Below are 16,404 nucleotides of genomic sequence, written 5' to 3'. Positions count from 1 at the left end.
ACATATGCAACTTTAAGGAAACTTGCCTGCTTAAGTTTCTTAAATTAATTTTATATCTGAAATCTCAATTCTATTAGAAGAGATTAGAACATCTTTCTTTCTGACCCTAAAAGAAAAATAGGATTTGGTGAAAAATACTTTATTATGTTGTCAGTTTAAAGGTTAGGAAATAAAATTGTGTTTTACAGGCCAAACTAGATGATACAGGAAAGATCTTATTGACTACTTGTTCAACTATTTTTCAAAGTTACAATGGCATTTAAAAAGGAGACACCCCCCCCCCCGAGTTGTAGCCATTGCTGTGTTTCTGTGCTCAGTGATAGCAATTTGGGTGCTTGACAACTGGCACATATTTACAATAGTTGCAGCATCCCATAGTCATGTGATCATCATTTGCAACCTTCATTGCCAGCTTCCCACAAAAAAAGTCAATGGGAATCCAGCAGGTAATTGCAAGTCATATTCAAATTATCTGGTGTTTAATGACTGTGGGTCATTTGCCTAATGACTGCAAGAAGAACAGATGTCATAAGTTGTCAGTCAAGTGAGTTTTCACTTTATGATCATATTGCTTAATGACAAAGTTTCTTGCACATATGAACATGTTTAGTCAAATCCCATGGGCAAGGCCCTGATACAAAGAAATAGGCTGCATTTATAATTGAACAATAAGAAAGTAATATTTGACTGATTACAGAGAAAACCCCAAAAACAAATATAAGTGAGTCAGCTTTGCACTATGTAACTACAAAACGTTCCCCGTGCTCCAATGGCTGAGCCCATTTCCTCTTACATCTAACTCTAACAGTTTAGTACAATGACGAAACTGCTTCCTCCTAGGTAAATATTTGCTACTACAATTTATTCTCTGACTATAGAGTTGGAATGGACCTTGGAGGTCTTCTAGTCCAACCCCCTGCTTAGGCAGGAAGCCCTATATCACTTCAGAAAAATGGTTATCCAATATCATCTTAAAAACTTCCAGTGTTGGAGCATTCACAACTTCTGGAAGCAAGTTGTTCCACTGATTAATTGTTCTAACTGTCAGAAAATTTCTCCTTAGTTTTAAATTGCTTCTCTCCTTGATTAGTTTCCACCCATTGCTTCCTGTTCTATCCTCAAGTGCTTTGAAGAATAGCTTGACTTTCTCTTCTTTGTGGCAATCCCTGAGATATTGGGACACTGCTATCATGTCTCCGCTAATCCTTCTTTTCATTAAACTAGACATACCCAGTTCCTACAATGTTCATATGTTTAGCCTCATCTTTGTTGCTCTTCTCTGCACTCTTTCAAGAGTCTCCACATCTTTTTTACATTGTGGCAGCCAAAATTGAATGCAGTATTCCAAGTGCGGCCTTACCAAGGCATTATAAAATGGTATTAACACTTTATGGGATCTTGATTCTATCCCTCTATTTATGCAGCCTAGAAGTACGTATGTGTAAGAGCTCCAGGCTAAAACATTTATTAATACTCAAATTCCTGATTTTTCTTTCACACAAACCATTAGAAAGAAGAGTTGAATATATAACCTTTCACTAGGCCATTTCATTGCAAGAAAAGATAACTGTTCACCCCAACATAGAAATCACCTCTGCAGATGCTCAAAGATTGTTGAAAAGAAAGACACATTTAGGGTCAACTTTTAGAGCAAACCTACAAAGTATGCAAACTATTGTTGGAATGTATTTAAGTCATGGTGAGTTCACTACATTTCTTAAGGCTTTTGTCCCTGTTCAAAGATGAGGGACCGTGACAACAAGAGGAAATTTGATAGACTTTGGGGCTTTATAGAGACATATGGCCACAGCCCCAATAATTTTCTTTGAAAACTGTGCATTCAACTATATGTAAATATCTTGCTCTTGTTCAGAGAAGTGTTTAAGATTCAATCTGGCAGAAATCACCATTATATTAACTGGGTTTACACTTACTCAGATACAACAACTTATTTTGGAAAGCAAGCCTTTTACACCCGCATTAGAGAGGTTTCTTAAGTGTTGTAAATGAAGTGTATCCAGGAATTCTGGAAATTCTTGAGGTGGGCTTAGACAGTTTAAGGAACAAATTTGGAGAATAGTGGGTTTGGTTTTATTATTATTATCTTTGATTTGATGTCTTTGAGTCAGTGTGGTACAAGAAGTCATCAGAAGTCAAATCCCTGCAATTTTCTTGGCAACGTTTCATATGTTGTTTGGCATTGCCTTGTTTCTAAGGCTGAATGTGAGTGACTGGTCCAGGGTCCCCCAGCTGGCCTTGGGTTCCTTAAGAATACCTCATGGTCTGCCAGTTTCCAGCCTGATATCTTAACCACTATGCTAATCTGGCTTTTTGGAAAAGAGAGAAGAAACCTCTTGGAGAAGGTGAAAAGTGCAAAATTGCATCTTTTGTTTGCACGCGAAGAATAATAAAAATAACCTTGATGAAAACATGTGATAACATTTGCTTAGACAAAAAGAACAAAATACTGTTTAAGTTCAGAGTAATGAGATTATATTCAGAAGTGACTCTAATAGACAACCTGGAGTAATAAGGGGAGGAAACACAGCACAATCAAACTTACAAGATTCTGTTACTATAGCCAATCTCAGTAAAAGTATCTATGAAGATCCTCAGTCACCCAGGTCATCAGTCAGGTCAAGATACCCAAAGGTGGTTCTTCAAGAGACAACCGGACTTTCTGACTTTTCTTTGAAGATGTTTCACTTGTCATCCAAGAAGTTTCTTCAGCTCTGAAAGCTGAAGCTGAAGAAGCTTCTTGGATGAGAAGTGAAACAATTTTAGTATTCCTGTAGAGTTGATTTCCTGGCCTGGTCTATCTAGTGGGGCTGACATTGCAGCACTTGGAATAATACCATATTCTCCATATTTACAAGCAATAGGTTAATGGGACCATGAACTGTGGTATATTTGGATCATATGGACAAACATCTGAAGATATCAGTTATTTTGGGGTATAGTCAATGGATTTTCTGGTTTGTTGGAATGTATCACCAAATGATATATTGCTGCAGAAATTATATCAGGAAGTCTTTTGTAGATTTAGGATTGTCTAAGCATTGATCAGAAATAAGGGCTGTGCCTTTGTTTCAAATATTATGGCACAGTTTGTGATTCATTAAAAATTCATAGACAACTACATATTTCAAATAACCCACTAGGTTTCTGAACTGAACTCATGAATGCAACACTGAAGAAAACTTAAAACGTTATTCTGGGCTTCTGTACTACATGATCATTATGCTGTATTTACTATTTTGACTGCTTTTCAGGTTTTCCACCAGAAGAGGACAGTAGAACATTTCTTATGAAATATTATTTAGGGATCAAACAGCATTAGAATATATGATCACCTATACTTTTACAGTATATACTGACTATATTATGGAAATCACTGATATGGAAAACAATGCTTTTGATATTGAACAAAAAGCAAGAGTAAAAGGTTGGCTTGGGGATGAAGATACTCATAATTAAGCCTAAATGTGTATGAACTTACTTTCCCCAGGATTAGGAATGCTAGTTTTTTCACATACAGGAATGTGCTAGAGATGAGGAGCCAAAAGCCTTCAGCATGTAATTTATTGACTTTTCTAAAATAATAGTAATCCAAACCCTTATTGATCAACTGCTATTTTTTTAATATCATGAATTTATGGAAACCGAGCAAAGAAAAAAATTACAGGGATGTTTCACAAAAAACAGACATTTAGATATGTAGTAAAACGAAAAACACATGCTTGCCTATCTAACTTATTTATTCAAATTTTTGAAAAAGTTAAATCCCACACTAGTTATTATTTAACAAAGAATGAGAAGGTCTGCGGTGTGGCTGTGTTTGGAATTTTATGTATAATTCCAATCAATACTGTAAAAGTTCCAAATATCATGCAGAATTAAATCAGAGTCCAAGGCAGAGCTATCCTTAAAGTTCCAATTTAATAAGACAGACATGTTGGCAATGAACTGTGGAATCCCAAATCTGAAAACTTCCTGGGATTCCATCCAATTGAAAGTTCATGATCTTATCCCCACACCCAAAAATCCATCACATGGTCCAATTTTCTTTGGTCACGCTGGCATCTCCACCCAGCTGGTTCTGGTCAGGTGCAGAGGTGCAGAGACAAAAGATGACCTTGGCTTCTAGAAAGGAATGACAACAACAGATTCCACAATTCTATTCCTTTCTATTCCCACTCCCAATTACTACACTAATGAAACAGCATAGGAAAATAATAAGAGAGTGTGGCAGGCCAAAAATCCTAAAAGGAATATAACTGCACGCCTGACAAGTAAACTGTGGGATTAGAAGCTCAACATGATGATTTGCATAGATGTGTTCTCTCAGTGATATGGCTTATTTAGAAATAGAATAGAGTAGAGTAGAGTAGAGTAGAGTAGAGTAGAGTAGAGTAGAGTAGAGTAGAGTAGAATAGAATAGAATAGAATAGAATAGAATAGAATAGAATAGAATAGAATAGAATAGAATAGAATTCTTTATTGGCCAAGTGTGATTGGACACACAAGGAATTTGTCTTTGGAATTCAAATCTGAAGTGAGTTTTTGAAGTTCAGATATTAGTTGAAGTCATCTTATGATTTTTATCGCATACTATGACAAAACTCTTGACCTAATTCAGACTCCTGAGCATGTTTATCTCTAACTACTCTGTAACCATACAATCTATTCTGATCTTTTAAGGTGATCAATGCAAAATAAGAGATGAGCTCACAAACTCAGTGAAAACAGGGGGCAGAAAGCTGTGACTGATAACATCCAGGTAAGCAACTTCCTTAGTATGACATGTTTGACAATTTTTTAATCTTCTTAGAAGTGATGATACCAGTAGCCAAGCATGTTTTGCTCAGGGTTCACAGAATGTTATCTGAGAAATCTGACGGTCTCCATAAACATTGATGTTTATCAAAAAGCTCTAACTATCTTTTCATATCAGGGTTAGGTAAGGTCATCTTTGAGGGTCTTTCTTTTGACTCCCCCCAAATAAGCAGTTGGTTCATATATATCAGTTTTAGATTAAATTTCTGGTCCTTTCCCTTCAGCCATTAGCATCTTCCTTCTCTGAAGCTGTCAGAGAGTGCACAGTGTGAGTACTATTTAAGACAACCCAGGAACAAAATACAGTACACAGAAGTTTTGTCTTTCAAAACAGTGATTTATCTACAAGGTGCGTGCACATGCGTGTGTGTGTGTGTACCCTCACAGGGCCTCTCACAGGGCCTCTCACAGGGCCTCTCTTATATAGACAGCTTTTTAAAGTGCCAGTAACCCTGTTGACTTATTCTCATTTCATCATCTCAGTTTACAGCCTTACAGCAGCTGGTGAGCTATTAAATCATCATTATCTTAACAGAAGCTTTTTTGTCTATGTTTATCCACATTGATACTTCTTATCCTGTCATGCTATCTGAAGACTATTAAGTTCTTTGTGGCTACTTTTGAACATCTATGCGTTCCTGACCAAAGTTCACCCATATTGTTCTTGGTATTCTTGTTAATTATTGTTATTCACAGAGATTGTGTTAGCTCCAGGTTAAGCTCAAAATTACATATATGCAGCAAAGGGACACCTTTTGTCCAGAGGCATCTTCTCAACTAAGTGGAGAGATGCTTTGCATTCTCCTGAAATACTTTAGCATGTTTCAAGGACGGGGATGTGATAATCAAACACGAACAGGACATTACTTATAACATGTTAGGACTTGAAGAAGCCAATGCTATATATCTTGTTGTAATGGACTCAGACTTTATATGAGCTTTCCTCTGCATTTCAGAGTATTCAAAAATTGTCCATAGATTTGGTTCCAGAATGCTGCACGAAGCTTCCACTACACTCCAAGAATGGTTGGAGCCATCCTGGCCTCGGGATAAAATCCATCTTCATACTGCTGTGGTTCTGATCTGTGGTTCAACTGCAGGTTATTTGATACTGAAATGGTTAGGCCGGAAAAGGATTAAAAAACAAATAGAAGAAACAAGAAGGCAAAGGGATCACGGCTTGATAGAAATGGAAAAATCAGTGCAAACATTTAAAAGCCAGGTACATATTTCCTATTTCTTGTATAGTATAAGTACATGTAAAAATACTTGTATAAGTATTTATAACTTGTATTATTTCTACTTGCATAAGTACTTATTACAGTTACTTATTATATATAATGTTTGTGTACATGTGTATTTAAATGTATTTAGATAAGATATATTTTTTCCTGCAGATTTCAGGAAGTTTACAAGAGTTTACAGGAGGAATAATATGCTAATGGATAAGACAGAATTTTAGCAAATAATTACAGATGAATTCTGTGCATCCAAATTCTGATTTCTGCTATTTCCCTGTTGTTTGGCGCTTGTTTATTAAGGTTGGGTTTGGTCACCATCTCTCTCTTAAATAAAACTGAAGGATATTTCATGACTACACAAGGGTGAGAGGGACATCTGAAAATTTTCATGGGATGAACTTTACTTTTAAATAGAACTTTAACCAAAAGGATTGCTACTGAATTAAGTGGCAGCTTTGCTGTCCACATTAAGGATGAGATCCATGTGTGGTTTTCTACTGTCACAACTTAGTTTATCATCTTAGTAGACACAAAATGAAAGTTTTGGTCAAGTAGAACAGAAAAATGTCTCAAATGATTTGCAGCACCTACATTCTATAGCAGAGGTGCAGAAGTTGGATCTTTAAAGGTCAGACAAGGCCCATGAAAACCTTGGAACAAGTCCCATCCAAAAATGTCATGCAATGGTAATGGTAAATAGATAAAAGGGGGAAACAATCAAATACATGTCTGTAAAAATAAGCATCTACCTTGTAATAATTTTAATGCAACGTCAGTGAAATTAGGTAATTCATCCTGATGTCTATGGAGATTCTCAATTTCCAGAGGTATTTCACAAGAAGAGTACTCCACTCATCTACTCACAACAGAATACCCTATGCCACCAGGCTTGAAATTTTGGGCTTAGAGAACCTATAACTACGCTACCTATGGTCTAACCTAAGCGTAGTACACAAAATTATCTGTTACAATGTCCTACTTGTCAATGACTACTTCAGCTTCAACCACAATAATACACGAGCACACAATAGATACAAACTCAAGGTAAACCGCAGAAAATACAACTTCAGCAACAGAGTGGTCAATCCCTGGAATGCACTACCTGACTCCGTTGTTACATTCCCCAAACCCCCATAATTTTAACCTAAGGCTGTCTACTGTTGACCGCACTCTATTCCTAAGAGTTCTGTAAGGGGCATGCATAAGCGCACCAGCGTGCCTACCGTCCTCATCCTACTGTCCCCACTTATTCATATCCATTTCCTATATTCATAATCATGTTTATACTTACACCTGTTATTTTTTACATGTTTGACAAACAAACAAACAAACAAACAAACAATAAATAAATAAATAAATAAATCCAAGTCGTGTTGTCCGAAAGGTGCTTTTCCAAAAGGCAATGTGACTATCTTGGTCCCCCCCCCCCCACTTTTTCATCCTTTTTCAAAGTGAAGAAACTTCCCCAGTTTTTCAGTGTCCTGATCTGACCCATTATTTTTATGCTAACAACAGCCAATAAATCCCTCTGCCATACCTCTCAGATTTGCTCTATCAAATCTATGGGAAGTGTTGTACTGTGCCTTTTTATTACAGAATCCTGGGTTACCAAGTGATGATATCCTTTCTCTACCTCTGGTAGAACTGGTTAAGAAGCTGAAAGAAGACATGTTGTCCCCAGATGTTGTCCTCTACACCTACATGGAAAAGGTGAACATAGTTGAAACAGAACATAAATACAGAAAGAAATATTGTTTATATGCATCAGTATGCCCATCTCATATATGCTACAGTGCACAAAATGTCTCTTCAACATGACAGAGGAAGACCTCACGTTGATGATGGAAAATGCTGTCTATGTTGCCCAATACTGGCAAATGTCATTTAGTTTTAATTCTATTTATTTTACATACTTTGTAAGCGGGCTATTTCTTTCAGGCCTATTTTATACTTATTTTACTTGTTCCGTGTTGAGCATTGTATGTCTACGATTTGAAGATGCTCCTGAGATAAATAAAGAAAACAAAAAGTATGCCCAGCAGCACTTGGCAACCCTTCAGTCTTCCTATCCTGTCTTTTTTTTAATCAAAGTAATTTGAAATAATGAAAATGAAGGAAAAGCTGAAAGTTGATACAACAGATCAACGTTCCCTATTAATTTGCAATTTACTATCGATTCAATTTATAAAACTTCCTAATTGCAGATGACTCAAGGTGGCATACAGTTGGGATTAAAAATAGATAATAAAAATAGGAACGAAAATATTCAAGTGGCAATACAAAATGGCTTTGAATATTGTAACAACAATAGAAAATGGATGCTTTCTAACATGCCACAAAAGGCTATAGCTATCATTTGGTGAAAATGCCCATAAATTCCAAATATTCCCCTCAGTCTGCAAAACTTGCCAGACCCTTACTTAATTTATTCCCTACCAAAAATGCATGGGGAGAGTGTATGTCTGCATATATGTGCAGGCACATATGTATGCACATTGTACTAGTATTAGTTAAACATTGCTCCAGTTTATTTATTTTTATTTTGTGTACACAATTTCCATAATTACATGTTGCATATGTATATGCACATATGCGTATAGTTATATATTTATTTTCTTTTGAGAGTGGGCATCAGATTTTTTAAGGTATGCCAGTGTGTTCATAGGAAAAAAGTGACAATAAAGGTTATTTTAGTATTATATCTCAAAGTATAGACTCTTTACTTTCTTGATAATCTACAATATTTTCTTAGTAAAGCATAGTTTTGCCAGAACATTAAATTCTTCTGTTAAAAAATGAATGTGTCCGTGTAAATGTACTACTATGTATGTACTCTGTTTTCTGGATAAATAATACCTCCCCAGATAATAAGGCCAATCTGGCTTTTGAGCACATGCGCTAAAATAATCCCTCCCCCAAAATAATCCCTCCCTGAAAATATTGCAACACAGCAGCAGTCATGAGGTGACTACACTCAGCATCTCCCGCACCTCAAAAATAATAAGATCTCCCGAAAATAAGGCCAAATGCTGACCCTGTCTTATTTTTGGGAAAACACAGTGTGTGTATATGTATGTATGTATGCATGCATGCATGCATGCATGCATGCATGTATATGTTTATGTCTTGGTGGAAGTAATTTTTAAAATTATTTATTGAATTTTTTTTATAGTAAAACCAAAAAATTTAGAAAAAAAAAATAGTAAAATGATATTTTTTCTAAAATGTTTTTGGAGGTCAATCTGCACCCCCTAGTGGTATCATGCTGCCATAGAATTTTGCATTTGTTCCTCCTCTATCTTCCCGTGAGGGGTGGGTGGGGAGGAAATACTTACATCATTTTTTAATAAACACTACAATAATGTTGATTAGAATCCATGGTCTTTTACTATAATAATAGTTTAATAGACTGATCTTAGTAAAGCGATACAAGATATTGAAAGTGAAACTGCAGACTCGGTAGATCTTTTTTTCTGGGAATCGTGGATCAGGAATAGGGAGTAATTAACGGAAGCAAGCACATTGTTCCACTTCTAATTATTTTCCCTGAATTGTCTGTCTACTGTTTTCCTAAAAAGGCTTTAACGGTCACCAAGGAAGTGAACTGTGTGCGCCATTTTATTCCAGAATGTGAGCCGTTTCTTCAGCAACTGAAAAACCAGGAAGAAAAAGGTTTATTGTATGGGGTACCTGTCAGCATCAAGGATCACATTGCATACAAGGTGATTCCATTGCTGTGATATCTTGGTTTTCAGAAAATGGTGGACAAGAAGCAACTGCTAGGGCTTTGTAGAGCGGTATTAGTACCTCACTTGATCTTGATTGCATCCCTATGTTAATGCAATTTAGGATTGCATTGGCTTTTTTGGCTGCCGCTGCACACTGCTGGCTCATGTTTAGCTGGTTGTCCACTAAAACTCCAAGATCCCTCTCACAGTCACTGCTATTAAGCCTGGTCTCACCCAGTTTGTATTAGAGGTTAAGATAAATAGCTGATCTACAACTGTTTCCTTAATATTTCCTTCACCTTTAGGGCCATTTGACAACTTGTGGCTTTTCTCATTTTCTTGATGTGGAAGAAGAAGACAGTGTATTGGTCAAGGTATTAAAGAAGCAGGGAGCAAATCCATTTGTATTCACCAATGTGCCACAATCTTTATTCAAGTAAGTTTTCATGCCAGTAGTTTTTATAGCTACTGATCACTGCTGTGTATTGATAAACCTTATCTCCTTATTGTGAAGTTGTAAAAACATACACCTGTTTGTTATTGGTTCACAATTTTTCTTGGCTTTTATTAGTCATGGCTTCCTATTTTTGAATAATTGGTAATGGTTGCATTTATGGAACCACAGTCTCTGGTTTAGATCTAAGTCTTAACTAAAAGGGGTCAATATAATCATGTGTTGATGGCAATTTTGTTGACCTCATTTTGGAGGCACAGCGAGAGGTATACTGTAGGAACAGGTCAGTAGTGGGTTCCAGATCCTGGTGCAATCGGTACAGTGCAATGGGACAGGACATTCACCACATGCACACACGCAGCATGCGCATGCTTACTTACCACCCATGACGCTCCAGCTGCTTGGCAGAGCATCGCGCAGGCACTGTATGCACTGTGCGTATGCATGAAAGCCCCAATCATCTCAAATACAGGAAAGGAGGTCAGGTGGGCAGGTGAAATGGTATCAGGTGCTCCCAGCAGGCACTGGTACACCCATACCAGGGCGTACCGGTCATATCCAGGTGTTTCTCAAGGTAGTGTGTTCTCCTCTCATCTTGAATACAGGAGAAAAGCACCCCACTGGAGAAGTGGAGAAAAGCCTTAAAGCTGTGATGGCGAACCTATGGCATGCGTACTCGAAGAGACATGCGGAGACATGTCCCCTGGCATGTGTAGCATCTCCTGTTCCTCTTCCGAGTTTCTGGTGCACATGCACTCGTGATGATCAGCTGGCCTTTGTGCATGTGACAGTGCTGGAAACTGGAAGAGCTGGTCTTTCATTTTTTGGCATGAGCCAGGGGTGAAATCCAGCACATTTTGACAGGCTCTGGAGAATCGGTAGCAGACATTTTGAGTAGTTCGGAGAACCAGCTAATGCAACCTCTGGCTGGCCCCAGAGTGGGGTGGGAATGGAGATTTTGCAGTATCCTCCCCCTGCCATGCCCACCAAGCCACACCCACCAAGCCACGCCTCAGAACCGGCAGCAAAAAAAATGAATTTCACCACTGGCGTGAGCATGCACACCAACCAACTGATTGGTGTGTGCGCATGCGCACATGCCTCTTGGGCAGCTCCTCTTCCTGGTTGCAGCCCAGACACATGTGAAGTGCTCCCTTTTCTAAAGTCTGTGTTCCCTTTCAGCAAAGTGCTTCCTTTTTGGTACTTGATGCTATGCCCACATGTGCCCGCTCCATTCGCCATCACTGCCTTAAAGGAACTCTCAAGTACCAAATATCTATGGCCGTTTGTCATATGTACTGTAGTATTTTTCTTCAAAACTTGGTGAAGAAAAAGTAACCCAGGTTGAACATTTTTGTTGTTGTTTTGCTTGGCTTATCAAGAAAATTTCCAGAATCACAGTGATCCTAAGAAATATAATTATAATTACGATATATCCACTTAAATAATAAGAACCCAGAAACCTTTATATTCAGCTGCATTCAGCTGAAACCCTTATATTCAGAACATGTGGTAGGAATGTTTTGTGTTGTAAGAGCTGGCTTTTGGTTGAAATTGGGGAGGGGGGTTGGTTCAGGCTTTTCTCTCTCCTTAGTTTAACTGTTTAACTGTTTAATAAATTTATAGGCCGCCCAATCCCGGAGGACTCCGGTTACTCAGATACCCTTAGGATTCTTGCTTTCTGCTTCAAATATATTATAATCTGATAAATCTGAAAAAGCAGATGAATCTTTTTGATATATGAGTACTTTAGAGTAGAACATTATTTAAAATATCAGAATTAGGGACCAGACTCATAATGCAATAAGAAAAGTTCCACTGAGATAAATACTTTTAAATTTTTGTAGTTGAGTTAAAAACTCTTATCTTCAAAAGACACACGATTATAGATTTCTTATGTTTTAAATATTGTGTCCCCCCAATCTGATGTATTTCTATCACCTTTCAGCTATGACTGCAGCAATGTAGTTTTTGGGCAGACTGTAAATCCTTTGGATCATAGGAGGACTCCTGGGGGCTCATCTGGAGGGGAAGGGGCTCTAATTGCTGGAGGAGGTTCCATTTTGGGATTTGGATCAGATTTGGGGGGAAGTATCCGTCTACCCTCCAGCTTCTGTGGCCTTTGTGGGCTGAAGCCAACCGCAGGTAGATTGAGGTAAGTACTAAAGTTATCATAGACTATGCAACCGATTATCACACTTTTATAAAATGTAGAATTGTAGCGTTGGAAAAGACCTCAGAAATCATCTATCAGAATAACCTGCTGGTGTTAGAATGCTGTGATTATAAAATATCTAAAAATAAACCCCTGACATTTAATTTCTGTTGAAAAACCTGTTGGAGATATTGGTGATCTTGGAGAAATTATGAAATAGCTGATCAATGTTCACAAATTTTAGTAAAGATATCATGGACTCTGATTTAGACTTTCCCCTAGGAAAGGAACATCCCCTAGGGCAGTGGTCTCCAACCTTGGCAATTTTAAGACCTGTGGACTTCAACTCCCAGAGTTCCTCAGTCAGTTGGCTGAGGAACTCTGGGAGTTGAAGTCCACAGGTCTTAAAGTTGCCAAGGTTGGAGACCACTGCCCTAGGACACTGATGGTGAAACTTTTAGAGATTGAGTGCCCAAACTACAACCCAAAACCCACTTACTTATCGCAAAGGGCCAACACTGCAAGTTAATCTGAATAATGAGGTTTTACTGCCGTATTTTCTTTTGGGGGGGGGCTTTGGGAGGCCAAAAATGGCTGTATTAGGTGCATAAGACCCACCAACATTTCCACACTCTTTTAGGAGAGGAAAAGGTACGTCTTATACTCCAAAAAAACACAGTACCTAAAATAATGATAAGCAAGGCAGAAGTTCAGCTAATCGTTCTAAGAAAAATGTGATAAATGCACTTTTAGGCTCCTTCATTTTTTTTCCTGCTTTTGAAATTTAGCAACAATAAAAAAGAAAAACTTTTGTAATATCGTTTTTCTTTTTCTCTCCCTCCCTCTCTCTTCCTTGCTGTGGGGCGGCGGTGCAGAGCCCCACCTCTGACTGGTGAGAGTAGAGCAGGCAGGGCATACACCTTCCCCACCATCGCCACTGTGGTGCTGGCGCTGGCTGGGAGGGAAGCACGAGCCGCACATTTGGAGATGCGCTCAGTGGAGTTTGCGAGCAGGGCTTGGCAGGGCCACCTAGCGGGGAGGGAGACCTGGTCTGTTTGGTTCACTTCAGCGTGGGTGGGAACGCAAAAGGTGGAGGAAATCTGTGCCTTTCGGCATTCAACCCTCAAAGACTTCTTTGGGGTGACTGGGAGGGTAGGGCAAAGGGCGCATGCCACAGAGAGGGCCATAGGTTTGCCACCAGGGCTCTAGGCTGCTAGGAACATCCAGTGTAAATGTGAGAAAGCAAATGCTTTCATTCTAAGGAAACCAAGCGCTAAACTTAGTTGCAGAAAAACATTGCTCTAAACAAAGGTCATACACAGATACAAACAGATATAAGCAACTGTGTCTTGTACAAGAACACCCACTCACATTTGACACTGAGTGATGATTCAGTTGATAATGTCCTCCAAAAAGCTATTTGTGAATGTATGTTATACATTTGAATTGTCTGCCTTTTATGTGTCTCTGTTTTGCAGTGTTTCTGGAGTGAAGGAGCCTTTTCATCTTATGTTAAGTAAATATCATCTTTTTTGTGGAAAGTGGGAAAGAGTGAGAGATCAGTTCTGAATTAGTGTAAAAAATGACTGTCTGAGCTGAAGAACAATGGATATTGGGTGGATAATGATTGAATTATAAATATTAACACGAAATGTGGAAATATAACATGATTTTTCAGAAAAAAAGAATGTAGAGCAATTTAAACAAAACCATGATAATCAAAGTTGTGATCTTAATTTGACACGTATTTTGCTTTTGATCAATACATCCAAAACTGGATTAGCTATCTACTATTACTTGATGCACATATTCATCTTCACAAGTTTTAGGAACAATAGGACCAATGGCAAAGGATGTGGATAGTCTTGCTCTATGCATGAAGGCTCTCTTATGTGATTACATGTTCCAGCTGGATCCCACTGTACCACCTATGCCATTCAATGAAGAGGTAAATAAAAAAAGGATATATGTGTGTGTATATATATATGTATAGGACCTTTGCTGAACAAATAAAAAAGATGCCATGTCTTTCTGTCTGTCTGTCTGTCTGTCTGTCTGTCTGTCTGTCTGTCTGTCTGTCTATCTATCTATCCATCAATCATCTACCTACCAACCTACCTACCTACCTACTTATCTATTATATAGATAATATATGTGATAATATATATAGATAATATAACACACACACACACACACACACACACACACACACACACACTATTAGGATTAGAACCCTATTCACACTAAAAATAAACCTCTCCAAAACCAAAACCAAATGGAAAATAAAAAAGAACAATTTTGGGAATATATATATCTACACACATACATGTGAGTAAAGGACAAATCTATTTAACTTGTCCTGGGAAAAACATTATTAACATAGTTAATAAATAGTCACCAGTTTGAGAAAGTCCTCCTTTATCGTACTTTCAATTGGAGCCATTTCTTCCACTAGGAATGTCAAAGAGGTGCTTGATTTTTAAACATTTCACAGTAACAAAGCTGGCAACTAATGAAAGACATCAAATCAATTTGTTAATATTGCATCTACTTATGTATATTACTGAAAGGTTAACTCACGGCAGGCTTCATTGTAAAGATTGTGAGATTTTTAAATTTCTTCAGAAAGTTTCAATGAAAAGTACAGCTAATTGCACACTATCATCAAAGCTAGTAATATGTGCCAACTTGCTTATCACCCTTCCAGAAAAATCACATATTAAAATTACATTAAAATTACATTATATTTAATTAGATTAAAATTATTTCACTTAAATTTAAGAAGAATGTAGTGCCACCTGAGAATTATCGTCATGGTCAATTCCTGTTAATTTGCTGAAATATATTTAAAAGTCTCGTCCATTGTTCTAAGTACCCTACCACCCAAACCAGAGCTTACAACTCTGTGAGCTTCTACATGCCAAGTTCCAATCACAACAATGACAATCACAATAATGTGATTAACAAAAGTGCCACCACAGAGTTCATGCTGTAGCTCTTAATCCATTAATGTTAGTAACCAAGAGGTTTTTTTTTCCTTCTAGATTTATTCAAGCTCTACACCTCTACGGATTGGGTATTATGACACAGATGACTATTTCTTGCTTCCACCATGCATGAGAAGGGCTGTGCATAAAACCAGGAAGCTTCTTCAGGAAGCTGGCCATTCAGTGTGTATCTTTGCTACTACTATTTACTAGACAACTTATATGCATGTAAAATAGTTTGATACAGAATAGTCAGAGAGCTTCTATATGGAGAGGTGGCTTTTGGCAAAGCTAAGAGAAAGGCATATGCTCCTTAGTGATGTTTGATAAATAAAGAAAAAAATAAAATATAGAAGGGGAACAAATTGGAAGGCAATATGGCTTGGGATGTTACAACCACCTAGCTACAGTGTAAACATGATTCTGTGGCCCCCTTTTCTACTGTATCCTGGTGATGCTGTCTTCATTTTATCAACTGAGTCACAGTAATGTCATGTTCAACTTAAATTGGCCCCTTAAGCACCCAAGAAACCAGACATCTTAGTTTTTGTGCAGAATGATGTGCTCTCCTGAACATTCAGTTGGCTGGGCCAAAAGTGGCCTCTTACTAATTAACTATGAATAGCAACTGTGTAGTGGGGCTGATAGGCTTCCATGGTGCAGTTGTTCAGGCTGATGTTGACCAGGGATTTATTGCTATTTTATAAGAGCACTAAACCCTTGTTTTAGAAAAGCTTGATGTTCATGTGGGAAAGGGGTGGTTGAAAAGTGATTGGGGAGGGAGCTTTCCCATAGGAGCAAGCAAATCCACACCTACCCACTCTTAATGGGTTGCTTTTAAACATAGGCTTGGTGCTCTTCTGAATTAGCAGAACAACCATGTTCAAAAGCAGTTAAAACATCAAAAGCCCATATTTAAAAATGGAAAAAAAGCTGCCAATGGAACCAGGTGCTAAAGTGGGATATCATGCAAATCATTGTGTAATATCCCCTCTACAGCTAC

The 16,404-nt window shown here is 37.9% G+C and overlaps 1 protein-coding gene across 7 annotated transcripts in view; it reads left to right on the top strand.

Moving 5' to 3' along the window:
• The window catches only part of LOC116509090 (vitamin D3 hydroxylase-associated protein-like), a 41,468-nt gene that overhangs the window by 13,679 nt on the left and 11,385 nt on the right, over positions 1-16,404 (top strand). For 6 of the 7 annotated variants that reach the window (XM_032218038.1, XM_032218041.1, XM_032218042.1 and 3 more), the window contains 9 exons: positions 4,702-4,780; positions 5,793-6,058; positions 7,674-7,787; positions 9,656-9,799; positions 10,111-10,241; positions 12,208-12,414; positions 13,893-13,930; positions 14,238-14,362; positions 15,459-15,584. In XM_032218038.1, the coding sequence (XP_032073929.1) occupies positions 5,828-6,058; positions 7,674-7,787; positions 9,656-9,799; positions 10,111-10,241; positions 12,208-12,414; positions 13,893-13,930; positions 14,238-14,362; positions 15,459-15,584 (1,116 nt within the window). In that variant the 5' untranslated portion in view covers positions 4,702-4,780; positions 5,793-5,827. Of the gene's footprint in view, positions 1-4,701; positions 4,781-5,792; positions 6,059-7,673; positions 7,788-9,655; positions 9,800-10,110; positions 10,242-12,207; positions 12,415-13,892; positions 13,931-14,237; positions 14,363-15,458; positions 15,585-16,404 lie in introns of those variants that run through there. The other variant, XM_032218044.1, reaches the window with a different exon arrangement.

Source organism: Thamnophis elegans, chromosome 5 (assembly GCF_009769535.1).
Source record: "Thamnophis elegans isolate rThaEle1 chromosome 5, rThaEle1.pri, whole genome shotgun sequence".
NCBI classification, from domain to species: Eukaryota; Metazoa; Chordata; class Lepidosauria; order Squamata; family Colubridae; genus Thamnophis; species Thamnophis elegans.
This window is presented reverse-complemented; position numbering and strand designations above follow the sequence as displayed.